Raw genomic sequence first — 17,459 nt, 5'->3', positions numbered from 1 at the left:
GAACCACGACAGGGGGTCTCGGCAGACGTGAATCTCGAGATAGCCGAGACCCTGGTGCAGAGTGCCGAGGCCCGGAGGGAGCGGTTGATCTGGTGTGTTGGTTCGGAGGCGATGATGACACGGCCAAGCTGCCCATGTCGTGTTGTTTTCGAGGCGGGGATCGCGGGGTATAGTGTGGTGCGGGCGTCGATCGTGGGCACAGCGTCAGAATACAGTTGCCGATAATCCCCGCCGTGCCCTGTCTCAGCCGGTATGGCGCTGATGCGACCTCACGTCCCGTTGGCCACTCCGTGGTGTCGAGCCGTCATCCGGCTGAGATTGCGGGTGTGGTTGACGTATTAATGGGACATGACATGCTGTCGGGAAGACCGGTCGAGGCGGAAGCGACGGGTTGTTGACAAGCCGGCCTTGAGCGATACGAAGAATAGCTTTTTTATTTGAGGCTGTTCGCACGGGGCCTCGGGCGAGACGGAAATTGGGCTCCTTGCCGAGACCTCTCGCGAGAGGTCTCGCGCGAGGCGGAGATTGCGTCAGGGCGCCGAGACCTCCCGTGCGAGGCCCGAGGCGAGGTGGAGAGCCTGATGGGCTCGGACGGGGCTGGTGATGAGCCCATGGCTTACCCTCTAGCTTTGTTGTTGATGGGATTTGAGTACCCCTTTTGGTGTATGCTCGGGGTACCCCGTTTTATGGTACCCGACACTACAGTTCAAATATTTCTTATAATATTTAGCATATGATTTCATTAAAAATGATAATATACAGCAATGCAGATAAACCTGGAAGTGGATTTAGATTATCCAAAGTATAATCGGATATTTTCTTCATGGACTACCTTGGATTGGATTTGTTTGGATTTGGATAATGCCTGGATTTAAAACCCATACACGATTAGGATTGTGGATATCCAGCACAGAAAGTCCAAACATCCACTCACGGCGTGCGCTCCTCAACCATCTCCGCCTGCTGATCAGATTACGGCACTGCGACAGCGCGGCGCACCCACGCCCTCGCGGCGTCCTTGGCGGCCGCCCCGGAGGAGCCGCTAAAGGCCACCGGCGGCGAGTTCTGGCAACAGGTGCGCCGCGTCTGTGACCTCCACCTTCTCAGCCTTCCGGTCGACCCGGCGGCGGCGCTGGACGAGGCGGCGCTGCTGCGCTACCTAGCTGCTGACGTCCCGGCCTTCTCGGGCCCCACGCCGGCGCTGTCGCTGACCCAGTTCGGGCACGGCCAGTCCAACCCCACCTACTGCATCCACGCCTCCGCGTCCGCGCCCGGCGAGGGCGGCGGCCAGGCGCTACGTGCTCAGGAAGAAGCACAATTCGTTTATGCGTATTGGATTACGGATGTACTTCGGATGTCCAGAGAATGGACTGGATATGATAGGATTTTCTGCGCTTTAAATTGGACAGGATTGGGTGTGGATTCTTCACGTCTGGACTTTCATGGATTTCTATACTTTGGATTTGGATTTCAATCCAGTTCCAGGTATAAATGCAGACAACTAATCACCACGTCAATTCTTTACTCTTTTAGATTAGTATTTTTATGATAATAATTAGTTTTAGATCCTTGGTTGTTCTGATAGTGTATATATACACAATACTTTTTAGGTATATACACCTTCTTTTTAATCATTTCGTTGGTATATATGTACAGCTTCTTTTTAGGAATTTTTATGCAGATCAGGATTCACTAAGATTTTAATTTTAATTATTTTTGTAATGCTGGACATTCAGTTGAGGATATAATAGAGTTCACAATCTTTCTTATGATATATAGAATCTGATCCTGAAGGACATTCCTTTTATTTTAACAACTGTAATGCATACCCCTTTAAAAACATTGCGTTACACTGGTACTACCATATAGCACCAATGCCATTTGGTTGGTGCCATGACCTTATGAGAAATAAAGACTAAAAGGGTTTTAATTCAGCTGCCATGCTTTTTCTTACTGCTTTAGAAGTGCTCACCAAACACATTGAGTACTATTTATGGATGGCAGATTTTTTTTAATAAACAATACAATCTGGCCGTCATAAGTTAAAATGTTGGCTCAGCAAGTTTTCTGACCATTCATTATATTTTTGCTCTCAGCTTTATTATCACATTATCACAATATTGCAATAATCGTCTGATCACCCAGATGGTATTTCACAACAAAGAAAAAGAAGAAATGTCATGTTTTGTTCTGACAATGCCATTGCATCTAACATCTCTATTCACGGTAGTTGCTTCCTATCATGCCCTGTACATAATCTTTTAGAGTTGATGTTTTCGGAGCTAGTATGTACAGTGAGCACCAGCCTTCTATTTTAAGCCAACTTTTGCTTGCATCATCATATGCATTGTTCATTATTGCAAATACCCTGTTGTGAAAGTATCAGAGAGTAAATCCCTGCCACTACTAAATATTTGCCACTTTAACTATTTTCGGATAACAATAGCACTACCAAGTTTCAGAGCTGTAGCAAGTGTGCAACCATCTGACATAAGTGCCAAAGATGATTTTTTTGGATGCTGAGTGTTAGATAATCTACTGCTTCCTTGTGTGAACACACAGCAAGGGAAGGCGGCGCCGAAAAGGCCCCCTGCTGTGGTACTATAGCCGCTGCAGAGGCAGACGCCGAACGGCTCACCTGTCGCACTGTAGCCACATGCAGGGACAGGCGCAGAAGTCAGTCCTACTGTGTTATCTAGTTACTGTTGCAGCATGTGCGCTGTACTAGGACTAGATGGATAGAGTTGTATATATAGTTTGCCACTGCAACTCAACAAAGAGAGTTCAGTTTTGCCATCTCCTACACAGGGCTCCAGCCAACGCTGGTGCTTATACTGTGTGTGTACTCTGTTCTTCCTCTTCTTCTACCTCGAGCCATGCCATAGTGTGTGTGGTCGGACAGCCTCGGTCGTGCTCGGCCGTGGTCGGCAAGACTAGTCTCACCTGAGCCGGTGATCCTGTAGGCTAACACTGAGCACATCTTTTGCTAATTATACTAAAGAAGACTAAAAATTTAGTATATGTAAACATAGTAGAAACTGCATGTCTTTGCTAAGCTGCTTGAGGCTATCATCTTACAGAGTTCATTTTTGTTCCATTCAGATAAGTCCATTCAGATTCAGTTTTTTTCTTCACAAGTTTTCTCACCGTAAACATTTAATTTAGTAGGACTTGGGCACTGAGAGATGAGTGCCAATGATGTTGTTTTTTAGAGATGCTAAGCATGTCTTTTGCTAATTGGATTTAAGGTGCCTAAAAAATTAGTGTATGATCATTAATCATAACAGAAAATGCATGTCTTTGCTAAGCTGCTTTAGTTGCTCAATGAGGTTAACATCTTACTTGCTGTTCATTTTTGTTCCATTCATATTCGATTGTTTTTTACTTTCTTCAAAAGTTTTCTCACTGTAAACATTTAATTTAGTAGGACTTGGGCACTTACAGATAAGTGCTAATGATGCTTTTTTAGATGCTGAGCACATCTTTTTCTCACTGGTATTAGTGTTACTCAATATTAATAATGTTCTATTTCATGATGTAGAGACCACTAGCACACCGTGCTTGGAGCTTAGTACAGAATGCTGAACTATTGGAGCTTCATTCTTTACCCTATTTTTGTTTCTTTATGGTGGAAGGTACCTTCCTATGCCTGTTTAATTATGGCTCTTTGTTCTTTGTATCATGAGGATGATAGAAATTATTCATGATTATCATGGTCGTAGTAGGTGGTGCCTAGTGAGGCAAAGTTAACTATCTATCTAGAGATTGAATATTGTCAACATATGCAGCATGTATTGTCCACTGATATTGTCAACTTGTAGTCTTGCTCAGAGTTCTTAAAAAGAATCTCTCCTGATATCATTTTTCTCAGAATCTCAGACCACATTGTCCCTGCCATTTTTCTACGTAGCTGTTTGTTACCAGATTTTTCTATCGAGCCCTTTTTTCTAGACAGAGTCAGAGCTAAATTGTAAAAAATTCGTCCTTTTTATATTCAGATTCATTCCATTTAGATCGTTCTTATGTCCTATTAGTTTTTTTTTTCTCAAACGAATCCATTTTTTGTCGGGCAAGATCGGCACATTTATGTACTTGTTCATTTTTGTTCCAATCAAATTCAGTTGCTTTTTCACTAGTTCTCTTATGGTAAATATTTGTAGGGCGGCTCTAGTGCAAGCGGTAGAGTCTTACCGCCTGTGACCAGAAGGTCCTGGGTTCGAGTCGTGATCTCCTCGCATTGCACAGGCGAGGGTAAGGCTTGCCACTAACACCCTTCCCCAGACCCCGCACAGAGTGGGAGCTCTCTGCACTGGGTACGCCCCTTTTTTTTACGGTAAATATTTAATTTACTAGTACTTGGGCATTGGCCGATTAGTGTTAAGGATGCTCTTTTTAGAGGCTGAGCAAGTCTTTTGCTACTTGGATTGAACACGTCTTAAAAACTAGTCATAAATAATAGCACCAATGTCATTCGGTTTTCTTACCGGAACTTATCCATTTCCCTAATGACTCTAACTGATACATGATGGTCTCTTTTATAGAGACAACTTACTTGACCCTTAAGTAATATAATCCTAACCGAATCAATCTATCTTATCCCTTTCCTAACTTATCTCTTTTCTAACTACTCCCTCTGTCCCAAATTATCTGTTGCTTTTGGTTTATGTGCCACAAGTTTGACTCGATTTGTAGAAAATGCGTGCAACATTTGTATCTCCAAATAAATTTATTAAAAAACTAGATTCAAAGATCTTTCCAATGATACCAATTATGTACCATAAATATTAATATTTTTTAATATATATTTTGTCAAAGTTGTTTCTCGGAAAGCGAAAACGATAGATATTTTGAGACGGAGGGAGTAATCCTAACCACATGGACTCCTGGACCAGCTCCGCTTGCCATAACATCCTTAATCACAGTTTTCATTTAATCAGCCAGTCGTATTGGAATTACAGTTTTCATTTAATCCTTTACTTACCATATAGGCCTACGACCGGCTCGCAAACCTGTACCTAGTGGGCCTATTTGGTACAGCTTATAAGCTGCTTATGGCCAAAATAAGCTGAAACCAATAGCCAAACGAGACACTTTTTTGCAGCTGATTTCGGCCGCGCTTATTCTCACCGCTCTCATCTACAGAAGCTGGATCAGACAAGCTTAGTTTGACCGCCGCTTTTACTTTATTTGTGCAGCTTATCTGGGAAGCGCTTCCCACGTAAGCTGTACCAAACAAGGCCAACTGTTTTGTGTCCTATTGCTCAAATTCTACGTAAGGATCTTCCTAATTTGTTTTTTTTTTCTAACACCTAACTACATACTTTTAAGTCATATATATCTCCTATAGTTTTTTTTTCACAGATTAATGCTCAATGTAATTTATTCATTTAACAGTGTAAAATTTAGGCGGTCCATGTTAAGAAAGCAATAAATAAATTTTTCGTATGATAGATAGCTGTATACTATAAAGAGAGGCAAATCAAGTTTGCAAATGTGGTTATCTAGTGCCACTTGACTTTTCTTCTGTTCTTGTTCTCATTACATTTTAACACGTTTGTCCCTGTTTGGATGCAGCTCCCTGTGATGTCAATCCCCATCTTGTACTTATTTGGATGCATATAAGTAAATAGCAACTTGTGACCTTTTTAGTGCCTCCCTGCTACTATGCAAGTTTGCTGGTACTCCATCATAAGATGCTATACTGTTGTTGTGTACATGTGTAGATGTGGAACAGTGCAGAAATCAACTCTCACAAAGTCACCAAGTAACATAACGAGTGGTACTCTCCAAATCTTCCATGAACTTGCATTGGAAATTTGAACCTGCAAAGAAATAAAAAGATATATTACCCATGTATCAATTAATACAAATTGCTTCCCCCTCAATGGGAATTGGGAGCAAAGCTTAATTGAGATTGGAGATGTCCATCATCAACTGTTAAGCATTCTTCTTTTTTCTGTGTCCCTCGGTTTCTAGCAGTGAATTTTGTCTTCTGTTATGAATATAAATTGTCATTATTTCTAGGTTCTGTATTTTGGTAATAACCTTTTTCACAAGGATGTGTGACTGGTTTTTTTTTTCCTGAAAAAGCATGCATAACACTGACGTGATGTGCTCTAGTAGTAGCATCTGTTAGTAGTTGCTGGAAAGAACGAGACATTCAATTGAACATTTAGGAATACTACATAAAAATATGCTTTCTCACAAGTTCATTGAATCACCAGTTCCTTTGTAAAATAGGACTATATTGATAGGTTGTAGAAATAGTAGAACCATATGTTCATGCAAGCAATTCAAACATCACATTCACTGTAAATTAGCAGAGTTTGACTCATACTCCAAAGTAGATTGATAGCATGTCCACAGTGATGAAGGATTCATGAAGTCAAATCATTGAAACATCATTTTCTTATTTAGTACATTGACATATCTATTACAGATTTAGGTACTAGACGATGGCTGATAGTGATTTAGTACATTAACAGTGCTCAATATCAATATATAATACTTTCTGGAAATTCCTCTATTGAATTCTGGTTGATGGTGCATGATCATCTATTGATTGAAAATTTAACTGTAGTGCTCCATTTTGTTCTATTTTATAATTGTAAACTGTGAAGCATTGCAATCTCATTTTACTAAGCTTCATTTTTCATACTTTCCATTGCTAAACATTTACAAAGTTACATTGTTGATTGACTAAATTTTGGATTAGCTGCTGAGCAGGCAAAATATGAAGGCTATAAATGGAGGTTGATAAACTCATATCTTACTATGTTGTGTTGGAGATGATTGTGCCCTTCCCCCACCTAGAGGGATTGGTGGTACTTGGCAAAAGCTCCAATTTTATTTTTGAGCAGAATGGGCAAAATTCATATAAGGTTTATTTTTTCTAGATCTGGTGAAGGTACTGCCTTACATATGAATATTTGTTTGTTTCCTCCATGTTAGTACTTGATTACTAAGTCTAGGAAACACCCCTAATGCAGAAATTGGTAGTCCTAATTTATACATCCATTCTTTAAAACATCACATCAGTACCATCCATAAGCTCGTTAGTTGTTTTGCCTCTACTGGCTACTGCTCTGCATAGTAGTACTGGTGGTAGCCGCATTGCTGCAACCCCCATTCTACCAACAAAATTTTTCTGCTAAGTATAAAAAAGTCAAAATATTTACATTGGATACCTTTGAACACCATATAGTCCCAAAACCTTATAAATTTGCCATCCATTGTTGTGTTTGAGGAGACATGTTTTTGTAGTTTCATTCCTTATTGATTCCAATTACATTAAACAATATCTTTCTTTTTTTATATTTGCTTATATTGATTCTAATTAGTAATTACATTAAACAATATCTTTCTTTTTTATATTTGCTTACTGTTGTTGGGGCCTGGTGCAAGCGGTAGGGTCTTACCGTCTGTGACCGGAAAGTCCTGGGTTCGAGTCGTGGTCTCCTCGCATTGCACCGGCGAGGGTAAGGCTTGCCACTAATATCCTTCCCCAGACCCCGCACAGAGCGGGAGCTCTTTGCACTGGGTACGTCCTTTTACTGTTGTTTATGTTAATTTTGAATTTTTTCTTAGGATGGGAAATCTATTCTAGATTTGATCAGTGATCTCTACGAGGAAGAAGATGCATCTCCTTTCAGGTTCAACTTGCCTAGAGATGCGTCAGCTTAAGGAACAGATGACAAGAATTGCTTTGATTAATCTATGACCATGCCGAGTAGCATGCCATCTTTCTTGGTGTACCAGTTCTACTCTATTTATTTCTAACAATTCAAAGTCTAATAGCTTGTATTGTACCTCTATAGGACAACAGTGTGTCACACACTAGTGCACTACTATGCGGTATAGTAATAAGAGCGTACCATGCAATGTACCTATGGTTTAATTTGCTTCATAAATGGCTATAGCACCATAGAAGAGAGAAAATCAAAACTCTAATTAAACACTAACCTATCATTAAAACTTCAAAAAATGTTTGAAATAACATTTTCTTAAAAGAACAATTTTTGGGCGGTATTAACATTTTTGCATATTCGTGACACAGGCCATGTTCGGCTTACCTTATATTCGGCTTGTTCGGCTTGTTTTTTCAGCCGGAACAGTGCTTTTCTCTCATAACAATTCAGTCAGAACAGTGTTTTTCAGCCAGTTTCAGTCAAGTTTCAGACCAGCGAACGGGGCCTAAATTACAAGCGACATCCAAGTGTTCTTGTGTGGTACTACATTTTGGGACACTTTAGTACCTACTAGGTGTTTTAATGCAATGAATAAAAACATGTACCTGTTACCCTTATTAGGAGTATTGGGTATGCCGCACTAGAGTTAACAAAACAAAAATGCAAGTTCACACAAGAATGTGCTACGTCCAAAAAAATTACAATCCAAGATATGTTCTCAGTTAAAGTTCCTAAAGTTTAACCAAATATATAGGTAAAAATCGTAATGTTTATGACGTCAAATGAATATACTATGAAACTATGTTTCATGACGAATCTAATGATACCTATTTAGTATGATAAATATTACTTCTTTTGTTCTAAATTATAAGTCGCTTTGACTTTTTTGGTACATTGGATTTGTTATGTATCTAGATATAATGTATGTTCAGATATATAGTAAATTCGATATACCAAAAAAGTCAAAGTTATAATCTAGAACAGGGGGAGTATTATTTTTTTTATAAATTTAGTCAAACTTGACATACCTTAACATAGCATTGTTCTAGACTTGTATCCTTTTTGGACGGAGGGAGTAATTATATTTGTACACCAAGCATGTAAAAGAGAACATGTTTGTTTTTAAATTTAATCAAACCACACAGATACACCATGTTAATTTCACGTGCCTTCAATCACAAATTCAATGTCAAATTCTTATTCTTTTTTCTCCATGCTTAATATGCAACTTCAAACGTGAAGGATCAATATGTACATGTATGGTGTATCCATGCATGCATGTACGCATGTATATGTTCGCAACTATATATCCTATTATATCAAATAACAAGTACATTATTAAAAAAACCTTACACCACAATAACAAGTACATCTTAGGTACATTAGTGTACCACTTCCCTAAAATTTTTAAAAAACATATATATATAGAATGGTTTCTTTTACAATCTATAATATCAGTTACAGTCCAACCACATGAAATGTTGGGAGAGAACTTTTTGAACTCAAATTTACATGAGATTTTCTGTACTTAAAATGAGCACACCTTCAAGCTTTTCATTATGCCAAATAAAATAGCTACATAGGTAGTATTAAGTAAATTTGATGCGTTGGTGTGTTTGTAAGGGTTCTCACTTCCTTTCTTCTTAATGCAAAGAAGCACAACTCTCCTGCATTTTCGGGCGAGTAACTTTGATGCAACAAAACATTTTTGTTGGTCAACAAACAAATTACTTGAGAACCAGATGAGTAGCCAAGTAGTGTACGCATTGAGCAAAAAAAGTATAAAGATGGGCCAAAAACAATTTAGAATATTTACACTGTATTTAACGAATATATGCATCTATGATACTACAATATGTTATTTCTACAAAAAAAAGAAATATCATAATTAAGATGAAGGTGATATGAGTTTTCGTTAACTAATTGAAGTCATATTGTGTTTTCAGTATCTATGTGCTACATGAAGGTGATATGCCCTTTCCACTACTATTAAGACAAAAAAGAGAGAATTTTTATGGTGTGCACCAAAAAGGAAACCATTTGCATAAAAGTGCATCCAAATAGGTTTATTATAAAAATATATTCCATAATTAACCTAGTGATATTATTGTGTATAATAAATATTAGTATTTTTTGTATATATTTGGTCAAAATTGATTGTATATATTTGATCAAACTTAAAATTAGAGAAACCAGACTTCCATTTTTTTGGAATGGAAAGAGTAGGGACATATGCGTACTAATAAGTGCTAAGAAAAATCAAAATCAAAATAATTGTCGGCGTGATAAAGATACCACTATTGCTTTGCTCAAATTCTTTGTAATTGGTCCTTCTAATTTTCCTTTTTAACACCTATGAAAATATCAATTTAACCATGTAAAATTTAGGTGTTTCATGTTAAGAAAGCAATAAATATTTTTCTTAATAAATTTAATGATGTTTTTTACATTACTACTAGATTTCGGATACCAATTACATAAAGTTAGCTTAGCTCGATAGACATAACTACCTAGTGTCTTATTTCTTATTGCCAAAAATATTTGTAATGGTCCTCCTATTTTGTTTTTTTAAATCATATGTCTCCTCTATGTTTGTTTTTTTTCTAAAGTTTCTTTATATGATTTCGAGACACAATCAAATATGAATTTTGTATTTTCAAATATAATTAGTCATTACTCTCTCCGTCCCAAAATATACACACATCTCACCTTCTGAGAAGTCAAACTTATTAAAATGACCAAAATATTCTAATATTTATAATGTATAATAAGTATCATTAGATTAAAAGATAAATATATTTTTATAATAAATTCATTTGAATGTAGTGCTAAAGAAACTATCTAATGACTAACTATATCGATTTTAATATCACAAATATGTACCAATTGAAACTCCGATGTCACAACTCGTGCCGTGACTAGAAGGAATTTTAACATGTACCAATTTTATTTTTTTATACATGCAGCAGGAATTTTATCAAGTACTTTACATAGTGACTGTTTGGGTCACCCGTACTACTAGTACTCCTTTGGTAGGATATGGACGGGCTGATACTACTGGTCCTTTGGTAGGATAGAGGGGCTAGCAGGACGGAGCAGCATAGGCAAAACATCAATGAAGCAGCTGATAGATGATGTTCTAAAGTATTAATACCTCTAGTATTACCTCGGAATGCAACTACATGATGCGTGCTAAAATATTTCACAAATGGTATTCACATCTATGGCTCCAAATTAAATTATTATAAAAATACATTTCGTAACTAATCTAATGATATTTATTTGATATCATAAATATTGATACTTTTTTATCTATAATTTATTAAACTTAAGATATCAAACCATATCACTGTGCTAGAATTGTATTTTTTCTAGGACGTAGAGAGTATGTGCGAATAAATACTTCATATGTTTTACAATATTTAGGACTAAATAATTATTTTAAAAATAAAATTGGCTTGCCCTAAACATATGTCAACAAAAAAGCATACGGCAATTAGGATGGACCAGGGCAGGCCCGGCCCTGGGGGGGGGGGGGGGGTTTCGAGCTGGGCCGCCGCACTGGGCCCTCAAGGCCAGGGGGCCCAACCCCAAATAGGTAAGTAGTAGTAGTATTTGTATTTGGCCCATAGGAACAGGCGAACAGGCAGGAGAACCAGGCGTACGAGATAAGACTCCACCGCCTCCGCGTTGCCTTCCGCGTCCGCGACTCCCGTTCCGTGCCCTTCCGCCGTGCGGCCGCTACTCTGTTCGACTGTTCCTACGCGAGCGCGAGTGCCGAGTGAGCGACTCCCGTGCGAGGCTGCAGTGAGCGATCCCGTGCGTCTTGGCGATCTTCGCGAATCATGACTCTGAGCGAGTGCGAGCGGCCGGCGGCACTCTGTCTGTTCCTGCTGGTTTTCGTATATGGAGGTAAGAAACTAGCCCTTGGCCCTAAGCGACCAAGCCCCCTTAATCACCCCAATCTTTATTCTTTATACTTTTTTAGATTTTGGGTTTAGGAATCCCATATGGTGTAGCAATCATGTTGAATTTAGTATGGCATATTTTTTTAATTACTTACTACTTGTCTGAATATGCAGTGAAGTCATGTTGCCCAAAAAGCATTCATCTAGAAGTGAGAAAAGAAAAAAAAAGAGAAGGATAGAGGCCTTGAAAGAATCACAAAAGGGATCTATTCATAAATTTTTTAAGAGCAATACAAGCACTGCAAGAAATTCAGATGAATGGGCAATAGTTGTTGTGGAGGATCAAACTACGCAACAAGAAGATCAAAGCCGTATAGAAGATAATGTTGGCATCGACACGGATGATAATAATGTGAGTGACCATGAGCCCATATTTAATTCTCCTACGACGGAATCTACTTGTGTTGATGAAGAACCAATTTTTACTATTGATATGTATGATCCAGTAAATTGGGACAATCTTGATAACAAAGCAAGGGACATATTAGTGGAGAAGGGGCCTATTAGAGAAGAAAATATTGTGTTTCCAATGGATGCCAGATCAAGACATTTTGCATACACTCATTATTCTAGAAAAATGAGCAATGGCGAGGTACGTGATAGGAAATGGTTGGTCTATTCAAAAAGTGTTGACAAAGTGTTTTGCTTTTGTTGTAAGTTGTTTGGTTCTAGTAACCGCAAGAGTTCATTGGGGCATGATGGCTTTAGAGATTGGAGCCATGTTAGTGAAAGACTAAAAGAGCATGAAGTTAGCGTGGATCATATGACCACCATGAACTCTTGGAATGAATTGAGAGTTAGATTAAGCAAACATGAAACAATTGACAAGGAGTTGCAACATCAAATCACAAAGGAGAAAGAACGCATAAGGCTAGTTCTACTAAGAATTGTTGCCATTGTAAAGTTTCTTGGTAAACGCAGTTTAGCTTTTAGAGGATCTAGTGAGCAACTTTACAATGATGTGAATGGTAATTTCTTAGCTTGTTGTGAGATGGTTGCTGAATTTGACTTGGTAATGCAAGACCACCTTAGACGTATTCAAAACAAAGAGCTACAATATCATTATCTTAGTCATAAAATTTAGAATGAGTTGATTGCACTTATGGCTTCTAGAATTACAAGCTCCAACATAAAGATTGTTAAAGAGGCCAAATATTTCTCAGTTATTCTTGATTGTACCCCAGATGTGAGTCACCAAGAACAAATGAGCTTGTTGGTTTGATGTGTTCATATGTCTGATGAGAAAATAAAAATTGGGGAGTACTTTCTTGGTTTCTTGAAGGTGGATGACACATCTGGTGAGGGGCTTTTCAATGTATTAGTTGACTCCATCAAATCATTTGGCCTTAATGTTCATGATATTAGAGGTCAAGGTTATGACAATGGCTCTAATATGAAAGGAAAACATAAGGGGGTACAAAGTCGTTTGCGTGAAATAAATCGAAGGGCTTTGTATATGCCATGTGCATGCCACAGTCTTAATCTCACTCTTTGTGATATGGCTAAATCATGCCACAAAGCTATTTCATTCTTTGGAATTGTGCAGAGGATATATGTATTATTTTCAGGTTCTACCAAAAGATGGAATGTTTTGCTTGAACATGTTCTAGATTTGACCATGAAATCATTAAGCAATACTCGTTGGGAGAGTCGCATCAAAAGTGTCCGAGCAATTAGATATCAAGCTCCTCAACTAAGATCAGCTTTGTTGTGGCTAAGTGAGGATGGAGATACTGAACCAAAGGATAGAAGTGATGCAAAAAATTTATATGACGTGCTTGGCAGCTATGAGTTCATACTTGGTATGGTTATTTGGCATGACATTTTATACTCTGTAAATATTGTCAGTAAGAAGTTGCAATCACCATCCATGTGCGTTGATTCTACCTTGCAACATATAGAAGGTATGGTGAATTACTTTTAGAACTACAGAAATACTGGGTTTGCTGATAGTGTGGTTGCTGCCACAGAAATAGCACTTGAAATGGGAGTAGATGCATCATTTCCAGTAAAGCGTCGTTCTGTTAGGAAGAAACAATTTGATGAAACTGAATGCAATGAAGCTATCTTGCAAGCTGAGAAGGATTTTGAAACTTTTTATTTTTTGGTTATGGTTGATATGGCAATTAGTTCATTAAAAAGCAGATTTAAAGAACTACAGTCATTCAATGAAAAATTCGGATTTCTAATGAATTCAACATCCTTGAAGGCAATGGATGATGCTGATATAAAAGACCATTGCATTAAATTTGCAAAAACTTTCTCTTCAGATGGTTCATCGGATGTTGATGTAAATGATATAATTTCTGAGTTAGCTGTTATGCAGTCTACTCTGCCAGATAAGCCAATGTCTGCTATGGAGATTTTTGAGTTTGTCACAGAAGCGGATTGTTATCCTAATATTTCTATTGCTTATCAGATCCTATTCACTATGCCTGTGACTGTGGCCTCAGCTGAAAGAACATTTTCAAAGCTGAAATTATTGAAGAATTATTTGAGGTCTGTAATGTCCCAAGAAAGATTAAATGGTTTGGCAACTTTATGCATCGAGAAGAAATTATTAGATGAAATTGATATTGAGGCCATCATCAATGACTTCGCAGCAGCAAATGTTAGAAGAAATTTTTAAGGTAATATAAGATGTATAACTTTTTTGTTGTTTCATAAAATTTTTTTTATGCATTACACTTATTAAAATTATCATTATATTATTAGATTTATATTAAGGGGGTTCATCGTCTGTGGCTTCGCTCCAGGTCTATAATTTGACAGGGCCAGGCCTGGACCAGGGGAAGGGAGGATAGTATAGTGAATGTATAAAATAGATGCCAGGAGCACGGCCAAGTAGGACATCAAACCTATCATTTTGACAGTACTTGCAAATAGTCTGTGAAGGTCACTGTCAACCACAACATGCTCGAAAGACACATCTTGCTACAGTATAAGAGTACATGTACATCCATTTTAACACTCCTGGACTGACTACCGAAAGCAGCAACTCCAGCACACTTTTAATCAAACCGTATTTTTTTTCCTGGCAGAGCTACTAATAGATTTTTCGCCACTTTATCACCAGTCCCGCTCAAAGGTTTTCATAGTCGCCTGTTTCCCAGAAGATAGAACTAATAACTGCAACAGGAAATAAAGGATGCCATACAGAGAAAATTATAAGCAGCGTCATATTAGTTCACAACCATTCAACTGAACTGTCAAAAAAATATTGGGAAAAGACAACTAATTGTTATAGAATATGCAACACATCAACTTTAGGTCCCGTCTACGTGCCCTTAAACCCGGCTTGATTCGCTTCTTTTTTCATCCGAAACAGTGTTTTTCTCTCACAAATTCCTCTAGATTCATCTAGATTCCTCCAAAATCCCTCCAAGCGAACGGGGTTGCACTTCAATCGATCTTAACACAGTAATAACTGAATTTAGAAACATGCTGTCGACGAAATATGGTCGGCAGTCTACCTAGGGGTATGCCCAAGGTAGTAGATTGTCGGCAGACAGATGCGCAAGCTACAAACAAGACGGTGACGCAAGACAGACACGAGGTTTTATCCAGGTTCGGCCATCAAGAAGGCGTAATACCTACGTCCTGTGTCTGATTGTATTGCTGTATGTCAATGAGAGATGTTTTTTAGAGGGTCCCCTGCCCGCCTTATATAGTTCGGAAGGCAGGGTTACAGATCTGGAAACTAATCCTAGCCAGTTACAATTGCCATACATGGCCGGATAAGGATTCCTATTCTAACCGACCAGGATCTTGCTTGGTCGCAAAATCTGTTTTGACTCCTTACGCGGGACTCCGAACAGGTTGGCCGGGCCGCGCGTCGTCTTTTGGTGGACCGAACCCACTGATCTGGACCGGCCCAAGCCTAGCCGTAAGGGTATAGGGTTAATACCCCCACAGCTAGTCCCCGAGCACCATGTATTATGCTGCGACACGCCATTTTAAGCCTCTCCGACAAGTAAGGCTCGAATCCTTGACATCTCTGACCACCGTTGTCGCCGGAGAAATATGGTGCTCTTAAAAAAAGAAAAAGATTTCCGTCCTGGGAAGTGTGCCCACTTGTATTTCTGAAAAGAAATGTAAATGGTCTTGAAGCGTAGCGTCCTTGAACATCAGAGGCGTAGGGGTCGAAAAACAAACACATTCACCATAAGGTAAAGTGTGCCCACTTAGTCCCCGAGCCTGGTAGTAGGTGACGTAGTCACGTGGTGCCAGGGTCTAAATAGGATTCCTAGTGAAGTTGAAAACCCAATTGCTGTACAGACAATACGAGATGCACCAGCAGGTGCATCGTACCGATGTAGTCCCCGAGCTTGCTGGAAGGCGAAGTATGAGCCTTGTAGCAAGGTCTAAATAAATGTCTCTCAACTATATGTGAGTACAAACCACATGTAGCCGAGAAGAACCATTCTCCGAACAGTGGTCAGGATAGTACACGAGCACTTTAGTAATCCTTACAATCATTCAAAGCATAGGGGTCGATTAAATAAACACATTCGCCGTAAGGTGAAGTGTGCCCACTTAGTCCCCGAGCCTGGTAGTAGGTGATGTAGTCACGTAGTGCCAGGGTCTAAAAAAGAATTGATACTTTAATTAAGAATCCAATCGTCGTGCAAGCAAAACGAGAAGCACCGGCAGGTGCATCGTACCGACGTAGTCCCCGAGCTTGCTGGAAGGCGAAGTAGGAGCCTTGTAGCAAGGTCTAAATAAATGTCTCTCAACTGTATGTGAGTACAAATCACATGAAGCCGAGGAGAACCATTCTCCGAGCAGTGGTCGGGACAGTCCCCGAGCACATTAGTAGTCGGAGCAGTCCCCGAGCACGGCAGTGGTCGAATCAATCCCCGAGCACGGCAGTGGTCTGGGCAGTCCCCAAACACGGCAGTGGTCTAGGCTATCCCCGAGCACGGTAGTGGTCTGATCCATCCTTGAGTACAAGACATGCAGCGAAAAAACAAACGCCGCTTGTATTATTATTTGGTGTATTTATTTATCTCCTTTCTCTGTCAAGTCCAGTCTGACACGTCTGGTCAAAAAAGCAGACGGGTATAGTGCGGCACCCTGTCTTCTTGCTCTTTTCTGGCAAACAGTCACTTGGCACCTGTATGGAGGTGCGTCAGTATGGGCCCTCTTACACTATCAATGAAGAGGCGCGTACACTGGTAACGAAGGGGCGCATTTATTGGTGTAGATCTCGAGGTTGTGTGAACAACTATCTGTGGCGCATGCGCACGTCTCCCAAGAATCTCGTGCGGACGAAACGACGGAGCTCTTTGTTATTTATAATATAGACCTGGTAAGTTACTTGTACCGATCCCCATAGTCATTCGCCGCCACAACCTTCTTCTCCTCGCCGAAACCCTATTCCTCTAAAATCATCACCAATCCCCCCGCCACCGCATCCACCCCCTTAGTAAGGACAGATTAATGGTGAAGAGAGACGCCTAGAAGAAAGGTGGAGTCATGGCGAAGGAGTGGTGGAAGCGTGGAGCAATGAGTAGACCATCGAAGGACCTCGTCGCCATGGGAGTGCTCCACAACAAGGCACTCGCGGGATGGCGTGCGCCGGAAGGAGAAAGCTTCCCCGATCCACAACCAGGTGAGATTGTGGTTTTCGAGGATTTCTTCAAACGGGGTTTTGGGGTTCCAGTGCACCCTTTCCTTTAGGGTCTCTGCTTGTATTACGAGATTGGGATTTGCAATCTGCATCCCAACTCAATTCTTCTTGTCTCCACCTTCATCCATCTCTGCGAGGCCTATGGTGGCTCCTAGCCCCATTTCGACCTCT

At 39.7% G+C, this 17,459-nt stretch overlaps 1 protein-coding gene and 1 long non-coding RNA gene across 6 annotated transcripts; both read left to right on the top strand.

The window, feature by feature from the left end:
- Positions 1-922: 922 nt before the first annotated feature.
- LOC136549864 (uncharacterized) lies at positions 923-7,880 on the top strand. 5 transcript variants are annotated; one of them, XR_010782074.1, is made up of 4 exons: positions 923-1,485; positions 3,542-3,635; positions 4,161-5,779; positions 6,727-7,880. It is a non-coding gene; the product is annotated as an uncharacterized lncRNA (long non-coding RNA). The 5 variants fall into 5 exon arrangements; XR_010782076.1 differs by having other exon boundaries at positions 4,161-6,907; positions 7,588-7,880; XR_010782075.1 differs by having other exon boundaries at positions 4,161-7,540; positions 7,653-7,880.
- A 3,653-nt stretch (positions 7,881-11,533) lies between these two features.
- On the top strand, positions 11,534-14,285 carry LOC136548683 (uncharacterized). Its single transcript, XM_066540122.1, has 7 exons — positions 11,534-11,600; positions 11,911-12,248; positions 12,315-12,668; positions 12,741-12,842; positions 12,939-13,070; positions 13,203-13,463; positions 13,581-14,285. Exons 1-7 carry the CDS (start codon positions 11,534-11,536, stop codon positions 14,283-14,285), a joined length of 1,959 nt encoding a protein of 652 aa, XP_066396219.1.
- The last annotated feature ends 3,174 nt before the right edge of the window (positions 14,286-17,459 follow it).

The sequence above is a fragment of the Miscanthus floridulus genome, chromosome 4 (genome assembly GCF_019320115.1).
Source record: "Miscanthus floridulus cultivar M001 chromosome 4, ASM1932011v1, whole genome shotgun sequence".
Taxonomy (NCBI): Eukaryota; Viridiplantae; Streptophyta; class Magnoliopsida; order Poales; family Poaceae; genus Miscanthus; species Miscanthus floridulus.
This window is presented reverse-complemented; position numbering and strand designations above follow the sequence as displayed.